The 14,596-nt window shown below is 38.8% G+C and overlaps 1 protein-coding gene across 7 annotated transcripts in view; it reads left to right on the forward strand.

The window, feature by feature from the left end:
• Window positions 1-12,639: 12,639 nt before the first annotated feature.
• Window positions 12,640-14,596, forward strand: part of LOC129775442 (myb-like protein AA) — a 78,117-nt gene continuing 76,160 nt past the window's right edge. For 2 of the 7 annotated variants that reach the window (XM_055780180.1, XM_055780184.1), the window contains exon 1: window positions 12,642-13,573. In XM_055780180.1, the coding sequence (XP_055636155.1) occupies window positions 13,460-13,573 (114 nt within the window). In that variant the 5' untranslated portion in view covers window positions 12,642-13,459. Of the gene's footprint in view, window positions 13,574-14,596 lie in introns of all 7 variants that reach the window. The other 5 variants (XM_055780182.1, XM_055780186.1, XM_055780181.1 and 2 more) reach the window with 4 other exon arrangements.

A 14,596-nucleotide genomic window follows, 5' to 3' on the forward strand; every position in this document is an offset into this window, starting at 1 on the left:
AGTAAAACGGACATGTTAAGAAGAACTTCAATTATATCTTTGGAAACTCATGTTTCTCGAAACTTTGATGCAGTTTCTTGCAATTCAATATACTATACAATTCAATTCAATATACTTACAAAAAAGCGTTTTTCAATGTTTTTCACTGAAATTAAAACAGACCGAAAAGTACAACATTTTTTTCGATGCGAGTAATATGGACATATAGTGGGGGTAATATGGACAGGTTTGTGATACATGAAGCGTAGAGGTTTATCGATCGCAAGAGGAATAATTTTATTCAACTAAGGTCTGAACTCGTCACGAATGTCCGTTAAATGATGAAAAAATCGAATTAATCCACCTAGTAGTGATATCGTGCTTTTCAGCAGTATAAACGGACAGGCCCTCAACTATTTTGCTTTTGGTTTCAGTCAGCTTCTAAACATTCCACATTTGGCGATTTAATTTCCATTTATAGACTTAGGGCATTCCTTAGGAATAGATTAAACAGACTTTTCTCACTTCCACTGACAACTGTCCGTTTTACCCCCCAGTACAATTATTTCAATAATTTTAATTTTCCACTCAAAAATGAATTTACTTCTCCGTATATACCTAATATCACTTCTCTGTTAACTCACAAATCACTCATCTCACTGCTTAATTGAAGTCAAACGGGTTACAAAATACATTATTTTGCTAATTTCAAACCCGATTGGGATCCGGAATAGAGGTGAGTGTCAAACCTACAAGAGAAAAAAAAATCGAGAGGTTGTATCCGAGACACGACCGCTCAGGACGTAGGACTACGCAATCTTTTTGTTTTAATTTGTTGGTTTATCATTTCGGATATTATTTGCGAATACGTCGAAATTCCATAAATAACTCTTTAGTAAGAAGTTCCAGGGACTCTGAAAAGTTTTAATAGCTTGCGTGGTTTTGTAGAATAATTTCGAGAAGCAACTATTCTTTCTTGCCTTTGCGAGAACAATACACTAATTGGTCATACGTTACAATTTGTTTCTTTATATCAATCACGCATTGCACTGAGTATACCAGAGACATCTTCCGTGCATCGCCATTCAACAACCATAAAACACGTGTCTAAAGCCGGGTTCAGACGGTGCGAGTAAGCATACGAGTCGATCTAGTCAGTTACTGCAGTGCAGCTACTCACACCGTGTGAACACATCATGCCAGTTAGTGTCATGTGTGATTCGGCGTGCGAGCTACTTCAAAGTTTTTTGAATTTACTCGCACTCGCATCCCTCAAAACGTCAAAAAACAGAATTTAGCGTTCGAATCAGGGATGCCAAATGTAAACAAATGTCTCTATTTTTAAGATATTTGAAAATATGCGAAGATATTTATAGACTTGAAAAATATTGGAAAAACAAATAAAACCCTAATAGTTTCTAAACGGAATCGTTGTTATTTTGTTTGGCACACTGGCGGGGCACGTTTTCTTATTGAGACAGTTTTATTGGGAATCTAAATATAAAATCATCATCGGGCACAATTTTCATTCAAAATTCACTCACAACTTGCAAAAAAAAGTATTGTTCTAAGAAACAGAATACATATTCGATTTGAAAAAAGTATATTTTCATTCATTATTTTAGTTTTTGAGACGTATTTATTCCTCCGGCGAATCTACTATCATTTTCATTTCACAAATTGGTACACGAAGCTGCTGTCAACGCGAAGTAAATCAAATTTTGAAAAATCTTTTAGACTGCCATTTGTAGCACCACATACTTTCGGAATTAATTAAGCTATGGATGCTTTCGAGGTTCTAAAAAATAGCGACAATAATCTGATATATATTCCATATTCCAGAAGAAAGGCACATCATTTCTAGTTTCACTCATGAGTGTATATTGGCGTTGTATTTGTGGAGCAATTAAATCCAACAGTTTTTTCACTTTTTCAGGTGTTATTTCCAACACTGCTCTGTACTCTCGGGGATCATCATCGTGGAGTTACTCCAGTATTGTATTTGTTACTCCTTTTCTTTGCATCCAATTCCTGGCCCGAATCCTTTTTTCTTTCTGCTTTTTTCGGATAGTACCCTCAGTTCAAAGAAATTCAGCACAAAGTATTTGTAAACACGGCCAGCGTGTGTCTCGCGATAAAATTTAAAATTGTGTAATGATAAATTCAACTGAAAACCTAAGCCGAAAACAGCCAATAAATAAGTTGATTTCGGATCAATCATCTGTCAAATTCGGACCTGATTGCTGTTTCTGACTATTTGATGGACATTTGAAAAATCGTCTGGCATCTCTGGTAAACCCGTACTTAGTATCTAGTTTCTTGTCAGCAGCTCACATTGTGTGAACGGACAAGGCGAGTCAACCATTTGTCAAGCGAGTTCACCGGGTCAGTAGCTGCTCGTTGTGAAGTCAGCTACTAGCAACGTATAAATGGGCCTTAACAGATGCACACAGTTGCAGCCATAAAAATGAAACATCGAAACACATTTCATGTGAAATATTCGATGGCGTTCACAGCTCGAAGAAAAATATAAAACTCAAAACGAGCAGAATAAGCGACCTTCGTTGTTTCGGGCACAAAAAGATTCTGAGAATTTTCCTCAAAGGAGATGCAATACTTATACACCAGCGACAGTTTACTCACTGTGCAAGGGTGGAGTTTACTTCCCGAATATTCTCTTTTCGCTATCCCCTTCGTTATTTCTATTCTAGCGGCTGTATAAGTTGCCCGTTATTGACAGCTCTTTTCCGGAAAGCACACAAATGGACAGAACAAATGTATGGGGAAATGGAAATGCTTCGAATTTTCATCAATTTTAACCATATACTGGCTATGGGATTGTAATGTATAGCATATCAAACAAATCTTAGAAAATTTCTGATTCGATTGGTATGCAAATCGTTTAAATCCGTTCGCAGCAAAAATAGTTATTAACGTTAACTTTATTTCATAAAAACGTGACCTGTTTTCTGATTTGGCACCCTTATATAAGACATAAAGGGTGTGTCACATCAAATTGCATCACGGAAAAAACGCTGTAAAAATTTAATTTTTAGGAATTATATCTTCAGCTTTCGCTTATAATCAGATAAGAGTGTATAGATTACGTTGACCATGCTTCACTGTCAATTTTTCGTAAATTTGTAAAAATGTCGTCGAACGAAAAAGAGCGTCGTGAATTAATCCTGCGCACTCATTTCGAGAATCCGGAGTTGTCACATCGGGACATCGGTAAGATGCTGGGAATCGTCCAATCCACGGTCAGCAGAGTACTAAAACGATACTTCGAGAACCTAACCATCGACCGGAAGGTGAAGAACGGCAAAAATGGATGCTCCGTCAGTGAAAAAGATCACAAGCGCGTAGTTAAGCAGTTTAGACGTGAACCGAGAAGTTCGGTACGGGATGTCGCCAATAAGCTGAATTTGTCAAGTTCATTCGTCCAGCGGACCAAGCAGCGGGAGGACCTGCGTACATACAAGGTTCAGAAGGCTCCTAACCGCGATGAAAGGCAAAACATGGTGGGGAAGACGCGAGCCCGGAAGCTGTACACCGAAATGCTGACGAGGCCGCATTGCCTGGTAGTGGACGACGAAACCTACGTCAAAGCGGACTTTCGTCAGCTGCCGGGCCTGTTGTTCTTCTCCGCAGAGGACAAATTCAGCGTTCCGGAGGAGATTCGCAGGCAGAAACTATCCAAGTTTGCCAAAAAGTACATGGTGTGGCAAGCGATCTACTCTTGCGGAAAGCGGAGCGCCCCCTTCGTGATGACCGGCACGGTAAACGGGCAGGTTTACCTTAAGGAGTGCCTACAGAAGCGCTTACTACCACTATTGAAGCAGCACGAGGGTCCGACCATCTTCTGGCCGGATCTCGCTTCGTGCCACTTTTCAAAGGACGTGTTGGAGTGGTACGAAGCCAACGGGGTCACCTTCGTGCCAAAGGAAATGAACCCGCCCAACGCGCCGGAGCTTCGCCCAATAGAGAAATATTGGGCGATTATGAAGCAGGCCCTCCGGAAAAACCCAAAAGTTGTCCAATCGGAGGCGGACTTCAAGAGAAAATGGATTTCTGTTAAAAAAACTACAACCTGACGTTGTACAGAACCTTATGGACGGGGTAAAGAGGAAGGTGCGAGCAAACGGGCTTGGGCTCGAAGTATGAATAAAAAGAAAGTGCCAAAAGTTGTTTAATAGTTTTTATTTTACTGTCTAAAATTTTCAAAAGGATCGGTCTACTGGGCGAATTTCTACAGCGTTTTTTCCGTGTTAGTTCACGTTAAAAAATGAGCCAGATCTTGGTCGACTGTACACTTTATCGTAGCTCGCCATGATTGAGTTAAGCCAGCAGAATTGGACAAAGACTACACTGAGTGGCGCTTTGAAGTAGCAATCCACTCTGATTGTGAATGTTTAGATTATCCAAACCTCGATAGCGAAGCTGGTTCCGTTTTGTCATTTGCCAGAGGAACAATAAGAATGTTTGGCCGAGAACGTAGTAAACGCGATGTCTGGCCATCTTTCGTTCACGAACGGTCGGTGTTAAGTCAGAAAGGACCAAGTCGCAAAATTAAAATAATGCATACAGCAGGAATAACGGATCGAAATTGTTTTGATTATCAACGAAAATCCCTCATACTATGCAGTCAGAGCAGACCATGTGCTATTAACCATGGCGATAAATCCATAATGAATCCATATCCTGTACGAACAGAGTGAACCATGCGTCAATTTTCGATATACGAATTAAAACCATTTTCAAGCACCAAATTCAAACCAACAAAACTTTTTCTTGAAGCTACTAGGTACTTCGTTCAAATGATAATTATCATACGTCACAGTGTTGTCAGAGAGTAGCTAACTTTTTTGGGAACAATACTGAACAAAAAAATTGAAAGCTTCGAAAATTGCAGAACACTGAACTTCAATTTCGTTTTTCAGATATTTTATTCGCATTCGCATCATGAGTGAAATTGTTGTTTTTTTCAGTCTTCAGACACTTCTCACCTTTTGTGAAATTTGCAAATAGCAATTCCAAACTATCGGGCAATGCTTCTTTTGATGACGAATAGTAGTCTTTGTCAGTTTCGTCGATTTCTCTCGAACAAGTTTTTTTTATTCATGCAATGTCAATTTTATTTATTATAAAGAAAAAGTGTCATTATATATTCACATTTATATAAAATTCTAAGGCTGCAGCATCTATCAGTCCTTTTGTTTCATTGACGAATTCAACATAATTGATGAAGGTTCTCAATAATTTAATTCTCTGGTTTTCTCTTCTGCTGTGTAATGAGGGTCGTAGTAATTCATCAAAAGAGGGACGTTGCCAACCTCCCAAAATAGCTGTCATTTTTCGCTGCATTAATCTCCAGGATGGTGCCACTCGTTCGTTCGAATTTTTACCCACTGGTAAGAAATATCCAAAAATCATGTAGCATTTTAATGCGCGATGATGAAGCCACTTCACTGTAGTTTTTGTACATCAGGACCAGGGGTAGAGATGTGCCATCCGCTCATGAGCTATTCATCCGACTCGCTTCATCATAGCGAGCAATTAAAAACACAGTTATTTAACTCACATCAGAGCTTAGCTGACGAGCTGCTGAGATGCTGAGCTGCAGAGCTGCGGGGCAGAAGAGCTGTGGAGGTGTGGAGCGGCAGAGCTGTAAAGAGTGTGAATTGTGGGATGCGAATAAATTATCTAGTTCTCTCGGTAGTTTTGCTCAGTCATTTCATGATGGATTGATGAAATTTTTGCGTCAATCGATTTCGCTACTTCATAACATTTTTTTATATTGAAGAAAATAACATATGTCATGAAACTGACTATCGAACAATTGAAAAATCTCAACCCCTATCCTACCGGAAATTCCCACTTCTGATTGGTCGAATTAACGACACATGCGGCGGGTCCCTAACAGAGCTTGAGCTTGAGCTTGGGTAGACTGTACAATTCGTAGTTGCTCTCCGTGATTGACCTGAATCAACCAAATTGCACAAAGAACACACAGAATGACACTTGGGACTAGCAAATCATTCTCGTTGTGCAATTTTCGGTGATTCGAGCTTTAAATGGTCAATAACGACGCCGGCCACGTCCTTACAGTCACCAGGGGAAGGGAAGGAATGTTAGTATGATATTCGCCGCCCGAAGGCCAGAAGGGTCGCTTCTATAGCGTGGTTCCCTAGCGTTTATCATGGAAGGGATAGTTGTTAGTGGGAATTGTTAAGGAAAATCAGGATTCACTGCGGTAAGTGATGTGATTATGTATAGGCGAGCTATCGACCACTCGACGAAACAAAATTCTGAAAATCATATAAGTCGTAACACGCGGCGAAGAGTATCCTAAAAATTCTTCTTCTTTTCCTTTGTTTACGGAGACATCACATCTAGTGATTCATTCGTCTTCGATCCTAAATAGGAAAACCTCTTAATATGATTGGACTGGCTATATAATTTGTTATTTTATCGTATTTTTTTCAATCGCGACGGCGAAGAGTCTCTTTGGGAAACCTGAAAAGGTAACCGAGTGAATTTCTGTGGCAACAATAGGACGGGTAATATATTTAGTTTGAGCCGAATCAAACTCTAATAACGATGGCGGGGAGTTATGTTTCGGAAACCTGAGAAGGTAACCAAGAGAACTAAACGAATAAAGAACCTATAATCTGAGTTTATAAACTCAATTTAGTGACTGGAATTGAAAAACCAGGAGCCAAAAACTAATATAAATGTATAAATTCTTTCAACTAGCTAACTTACTTCAAACGAAAACTAAAATTAGAGTCTTCTGACTCAAATTATTAAATTCTGAGATTAAAAATCTCTAACATAATTAAACCATGGGCCTGACTATGAACGCCACCCTTCGGTGAAAACGAGACGAAGTGTATTTAACATTGCATACAAATCATCCAGTCCCCAACGCGAAGTGGCGCTCGCTATCAGGCCCCCTATTATCCGCACAATACATCAGATAAACAACGATGGATTGAAACATCCCTAAGGTTAGGCGCAAATTGAGAAGCGTATAGCGCTCGTAAACGAACGCGAGACTACCAACACGACTCATACGTGCCACAAACGTAGCGTGGTGAAGCGCATATTGAGTCGCAGTTTGGTGTAAATAACATGCCACTCGCATACAATGACTGATTAACACAGAGTTGTGCGATATATTTATTTACTAACACAATCACCCGACCAGCACAGCCATACAGTGTCAAACCCACGGCGCTATATGATTGTTCACCAACACAACTACCACAACCGGCATGACCAGCACGAGAAACTGTGGTTCAGCCACAGCGTCGCGCGAGTCGTGTCTCACGAGCGCTCCACAATCCCGCGTCATCTGGCCAATTTGCGCCGTTCTATCTGTTTCCATTAGCCACAAAAACAGGCGCTATATCGCGCCAAGTTACTCGCGCTATATGCGTCTCAATTTGCGCCTTGCCTAAACGAAAGAAAACAAAAAATACACTGAAAAGAAAAAAATACCAGCGATGAACTCCAGAAATAGAAAAAAGAAAACATGCACAAACACTGAGGACAAGAGAAGAAAGCAAAAACGCTGAACAACTGCGCACCAACACCTCCTAATCAAATGAAAAAAGTGCACATCTGAAAATCCGCTCCTTCTCCGTACCACTCCATAGCAATCTCAATCGTTCCAATAAAGTGCAAAAACATGTTGGTTCATGTTACAGCTGATGAAGAAGACTTCCTGGCACTCGTTGCTAGCATGAGAAAGCCGTTGTCAAATCCACCACTACTTTTAGAATCACTATTCTACTGAAAAAAATTAAATAATTACAATGGGACGAAACAAGCTAAAACTCCCCAACATGCGGCGAAAATGCGGCTGCACGAATCCTATGCAATTGCGAGAAGTGAATGGCTACACAGAATTGCAACGGTGCGGGGAATTCATAACACAAAAATAGAGGTCCCACTGTACGCCACCAACTTATGGAACCACCTCCTCACCAAAGGGACTTGCACCTTATATCGCATCCAAATATTTATGAAAAAAATTTAAAAAATTAAGAGAAGCACTTAGCTCACGATGTGGCATAACGCCTGCAGTTTCTTCCGCGGTGATAAATGCACTACGACATATACACACACAAACACTTCGCACTAAACCAGATGGAGAGAAAACACGCGAAAAAGTCTGAGCCGGTTCGATAAATTGGGCAATTGGACGAATAAACGGAAAAAAATACACTTTCAGCCTTTCTGAACAAACACTTTTCGAAGACACTCGCAAAAATCAACCGACAAATTCTGACACGGTGGATGAAACCGAAACACGTTTGAACATGTTGTACGACGAAGAAAAAAAAAACAAACGCGGAGCGAACTAAAATGCGTCTGCATCCGACGACTGCCCGATCGGAACTCCACATGCGGCGGGTCCCTAACAGAGACATCAAAACCAAGCTGCCTGGAGGAAATAGGCATTGCAAATACATGAAAGTAGGGGGAAATTTTGTTCCTACCGAAATGTGTTCATTAACAGAAACTTCAAAACCAAGCTGCCTGGAGTAAATCGGAATTGCAAATACATGAAAGTAGGGGGACTTTTGTTCCTACCGAAATGTGTTCTCTAACAGAGATATCAATACCAAGGTGCCCGGGGGATATCGGCATTGCAAATATATGCAAGTCGGGGGCATTTTAATATTGCAAGTAAGGTGTGTGATATGATTAATTCTAGCAAATAAAATTTAAATTTTGAACTCTAATGTTGGTTGCTTCGTGAAATTTCATATCAATGAACGATCGTGTAGTTTCAGCACAAGTGTAAGTGTAAAATTGTATATGGTAGCAATTGTGTTGAAAATTACTTGAAATATGAAACGGTTTATTTCAATTTTCATAAATAAAAAGCAAGGTGTGTTTCCGCTCGATAACGGGTCGTTTGGTTTAAGCTGTCTGTTTTGTTGTGTTCATTTTCATCCAAGGAAAGTTTATGCGGCGAGAAAATTTGGAAAAGTGAAGAAATATTAGAAAAAGTGATTTCCTATATGCACTACATTTAGTATTAGTTGTTGTTAGTCCAATTAAAATCCGCATTGGATTGAATAAACACACAGAAAGTAAAAATTATAGAGAAATTTACCTTTTCCATTTCAAATATGTTTTCTCTATATTAAAGTAACATGTTTTACTGATGTGAGAAATTGATAATTGTGTTCGGTATTGGTAATTATCTTATATTACATTGGTGAGTTTTTTTTTCTTTATTTCAACCATACATAACCCAGGAGGCATCTCGTCTAGGATCACAGAGGACGGTTTTCATCATATCTCATTCCACTTCGGTATCATTTATCTGATACGCACCATCCAACACCTGTTTACCATCCTTCTGTCATCATCGATCGGTAAACACTAATGGAGTGAACAAACATACCCAACAACCAAACAAAACGGCCCTTTTCAGGGCCACCAAATCATTATCAAAGGGTTTAACGATGTAATTCTTCAAACATATCCAAAATCAGCATGCAACAGATAGCCCAATGGAATCCTACGTCAACTATGCGGTCGTGTCTCGGACACAACCCTCCTGTGACTTTTTTCTTTCTGTCTATTATGGTATTTTACGCGGTCTTCGGAGGCGTTGAAAACACGTTTTACATTGAAAAAAACTTTATTGTACTGTACTGGATGGAGGTCGATTCTGAACTGTTTGCGAGTGAACTGTATGGGAAAGATCTGATTGAGAGTGAACTGTTTGGGAACGAACTGTTTGAGAACGAAGTGTTTGCGAACGAACTAGTGCAGCTGAACTGATTTGCGCTGGACGGAATGGATAAATACAACGCTTGTAAGGAAAACAAAACGATTTGTCATTTATGAGCAAAATGCATGTAACGCAGGGTTTATTTTGTTAATGTATACTCAATTTTGAGTTAAAAATTAAATTAGATTTTCGTAATTTTAAAAGCAAAACTATATATTTTCAATTTCATGTATTCTTTCAATTCCGCGTAACAATCATATACTTTCTGATTATCAAAAAAAATTGGGGGAAGCTGGGGCGATTCATGGATTAGGTAAACATACAATTTTATAGTGAGGGCATGTTGAGAAAAAAGTTTTTTCGTTGCTTTCAATTCATTGTTTGGCCTATTGCGTGTACGTGTTATCGTTCATGAAATTTCGAAGATATACATAAGTAAATATTACAAACATGTCCGTATTCCCCCCACTATATGTCAATGCGGATAATCATCGAATAAATGTTCTACTTTTCGGTCTGTTTTAATTTTATTAAAAACATTGAAAAACCTTCGACCGATTATTTCGAAAAACAGTACATTGAAATGCAAGAAACTGCATTTAAGTTTGGTAAAACACGAGTTTCGAAAGATATAATAATAGTTCTTCTTAATATGTCCGTTTTTCCCCACCTTCCCTACTTATAAAAATATTAAAATTGATAGTCTGTGTATGTTAAGGCCCATTTATACGTTGCTAGTAGCTGACTTCACAATGAGCAGCTACTGACCCGGTGAACTCGCTTGACAAATGGTTGACTCGCCTTGTCCGTTCACACAATGTGAGCTGCTGACAAGAAACCAGATACCACGACACGGGTTTACCAGAGATGCCAGGCGATTTTTCAAATGTCCATCAAATAGTCAGAAACAGCAATCAGGTCCGAATTTGTCAGATGATTGATCCGAAATCGGCTTCTTTATTGGCAGTTTTCATCTTAGGTTTTCAGTTGAATTTATCATTACACAATTTTATAGCGAAACGCACGCTGGCCGTGTTTAAAAATACTTTGTGCTGAATTTATTTTATACTGAAGGTACTATCCGAAAAAAGCAGAAAGAAAAAAGGATTCGGGCCAGAAATTGGATGCAAAGAAAAGAAGCAACAAATACAATATTGAAGTAACTCTACAATGATGATCTCCGAGAGTACAGAGCAGTGTTGAGAATAACACCTGAAAAAGTGAGAAAACTGTTGGATTTAATTGCTCCACAAATATAACGCCAAGATACACTCATGAAGGATGCTAAACCTACAAGAGTGAAACTAGAAATGATGTGCCTTTCTTCTGGAATATCGTTCAGATTATTGTCGAAATTTTTTAAAATCTCGAAAGCATCCATAGCTAAAATAATTCCGAAAGTATGTGGTGCTCCAAATGGCAGTCTAAAAGATTTTTCAAAATTTGATTTATTTCGCCTTGACAGCAGCTTCGTGTACCAATTTGTGAAATAAAAATGTTAGTAGATTTGCAGGAGCAATTAATACGCCTCAAAAACTAAAATAATGAATGAAAATCTACTTTTTCTAAATCGAATATGTATTCTGTTTCTTAGAACAATACTTTTTTGCAAGTTTTGAGTGAATTTTGAATTAAAATCGTGCCCGATAATGATTTTATATTTAGATCCCCAAGAAAACTATTTTTAAAAAACGTGCCCCGTCAGCGTGCAAAACTAAATAATAACGATTCCGTTTAGAAACTATGAGGGTTTAATTTGTTCTTCCAATAATTTTCAAGTCTATAAATATCTTCGCATATTTTCAAATATCTTAAAAATAGAGAAATGTAAAGACAATGTCAAGATTTGGCATCCCTGATTCGAGCGCTAAAATCTGTTTTTGACGTTTTGAGGGATGCGAGTGCGAGTAAATTCAAAAAACTTTGAAGTAGCTCGCACACCGAATCACACATGACACTAGCTGGCATGATGTGTTCACACGGTGTGAGTAGCTGCACTGCAGTAACTGACTAGACCGACTCGTATGTTTACTCGCACCGTCTGAACCCGGCTTTATTGTTACTTAAACCAAACCCCAACAGAATGACAATGATACTCGAGTGCCATCGCCGGCCACTGAGATACTATGCGCACGTAACCACTGTGGTGTCGCCGGCAGTCAGGCGCTAGTTTGCGTGCGTAACCACTGTGGTGTCGCCGGACGCCAAAGTGTTAATACCGCTGAACGAAAGAGCGAAAGAACGGTTCAAAAGAACTGATTCACTTAGATGAACGGTTAGTGAGTGAACCGTTCATCAAAGTGAACTGTTTTGCCCAATTCTAGTTTTGTAATCCCACGTCAACAATGCGGTGTTTTGGACCCATTAATAAATTTGGAAAATATTTGTGAAAGTTTAATGTCACAACAATCTAAAAATATCCGTAAAAAGAGAGTATTTTTCATAAAGACTTTGGAACGACACTTGAAAATTGAAAGAAATACAAGCAACTATTTCAAACCAAAACCGTTGTTCGATATTAATATTTGAACAAAACATCTATTCAACCGGAAGCGCGAGTAAAGAAAGTGAACGCTACATGAAATAATACTCGGTCATGTGAATAAATCTATCAATCCACATTTTCGCACATAATGTCTGTGCACTTGTTGCGTCTGTGGTAAATTTTGACATTCAGACCAATTTTGCGTCTTGTGTATTCTAGGAAGCAATTATCAAGAAGCAGCGGTTCATGATTTCAGCAAATTCTTATTTCGTTGGAGCGACAAGGACAAAATGACCAAATGAACGAATTGCTCTCTTTTACCCATGCGATGTTGATGCTTTCGTTTAGCCTGAACCAGCAGGAGTTTAGTCCATTCGCGCCAGTATTGGTGCAATGCGTTCTTGTAGAGGACTTGGTAGTGTTCGTAGCGGTTCGTAGTCCGCTCGCATTGAGACGATTCAGTCACACAGTCAGCAGAGCTAAGGAAAAATTATACAGAGACGTAAATAGCGATCGAAGAAAAGTTTTAGTAATCTAGCGAAAATCGGGTTTTCCGTCGTGTTTTCGATAATTGCTTTACCGATAAAAATTGAAAGATTTCACGTCCATCTGGACGAGTGCTCCGTGGTAGGAGTTTGAAAAAGTCTTGTTGGGAGAGAAATAGGGATTCGGCCAATCTTTCCGATTGGTTGACGAATGGCTGTATAGAAAATTTTCTGTGAAGTTATTTCTTCTGGTCCATTCGCCGTCCGTTTTTCTATCTATTGCCAGCATCGTTCAGAGGGAGGATATCAGTGATTGTGTCTAGAATATAAGTAAATGTTGCACTTTTTTGCAACTAGCTCTTGTTTTCTTTAGACGAAAAGAAGGCCTCCGTGTTATGGCAGATGAAAAATAATGCGATTCCGTGGGAAAAAGTGAGCTGCAAGTTGCTAGAAGGAAACATTGTTGAAACCAGATAGCGAACGGGAAGTTGCGGTGAGGGTGGGAGTGATCTTCCTGATGTTCATCGATTTTGAATCAAAATAAAGGATATTTTCCTATCGGATTTGTGCTCTGTGTAATTAAATGCTTTTCGACATAAGTGTATGTGTGTTTTCCCACTGGAAATAAATCACATAAGAACATGTGTTGATCGTTATTAGAGTGATCTGAATTTTGTGAAAGAAACACAAAATCTTGCCAGAAAAGGAATATACTACTCTCGAAGAGCAACAGAAGTCGAATTAGAAAAAGAGATGGCGAACCCTCGTAAATTCAGCGAGAAGATTGCTTTGCACAATCAGAAACAAGCGGAAGAGACTGCAGAATTTGAGCGAATTATGCGGGAAGTTTCAGATGTCACATCCAAGGTAGGCTATGGAGGTTCTTTTTTGGTCCCGGCATTAATCCTAAAGTGTGTGAGAAAGTGAGGACTGAGTTGTATTGATGTTCGAGAATATGGGCCGCGCGCTTAACGTCGTGTGGCAGAGGATGAATTCGATTATATTTTGTTATTTCCTATGAAATTATACATGACATATATGAGAAGAGTAAAAGATGAATATTATCGTATTGATGGTTCAATTTGTTATTATACTCGTGGTTCGTCTCGTCCTAAAAATAATTGTGTGAAATAAGAGACAGAATGCGTTGCAAAGTAGAGCTGCAGCATCATAAGTTCGCATTTGAGGCTCGTATGCACTGAATAGAAAATTACCAATGGTTTTTTTGCGACATTATTATATAAAATATTTGTATTGAATGCCAATGTATTACGAATGCAAAGTTCTACACGTTTAGATCCAGGGTTACCATATCTACAAAATAATCTGCATTATACAGATTTTTCAGACCTTTTGAAACCAAAATCTGTAGACACAGATCACAGTTTTTTTTAAATTTTCATACAGATTTACAGATTTTTCAAAATAACGATCCAATATTGATTATGACTTAATCTCAGTAATATTTTTTCCCAACTCACCCACTTTATTCATATAGGATTTGAATCTGTCTGAATCAGAGTGATTTTGACATTCATATGCAGGGTCGCCAACTATATAAAAATCAGGATAAATCAGGATAGCTCATATTGGGTTGTCCGAAAAGTTAATGTCGATTTTTGGGAAAACAAAAACATCATTTTCAATCAACGCAATTCGATTTAATTTTATATCCATAGTTCTGTTTCACAACCTTTTGCCATCTTTCACGCAGCTTAAATATTCTATCCTCCCAGAACGTGTTTGCTTCTTCGTCAAAAACTACTGCGAGCCATACATGTGAGAAACAGGTTGCTTGGTAGTAGCTCATAATACAGAATCCATTCCAAATCCCACCAGAAACAGAGTACAGTCATACCTCGATATAAGGCAACCTCGATATAAAGCAAC

The sequence above is a fragment of the Toxorhynchites rutilus genome, chromosome 3 (assembly GCF_029784135.1).
Source record: "Toxorhynchites rutilus septentrionalis strain SRP chromosome 3, ASM2978413v1, whole genome shotgun sequence".
NCBI lineage: Eukaryota > Metazoa > Arthropoda > Insecta > Diptera > Culicidae > Toxorhynchites > Toxorhynchites rutilus.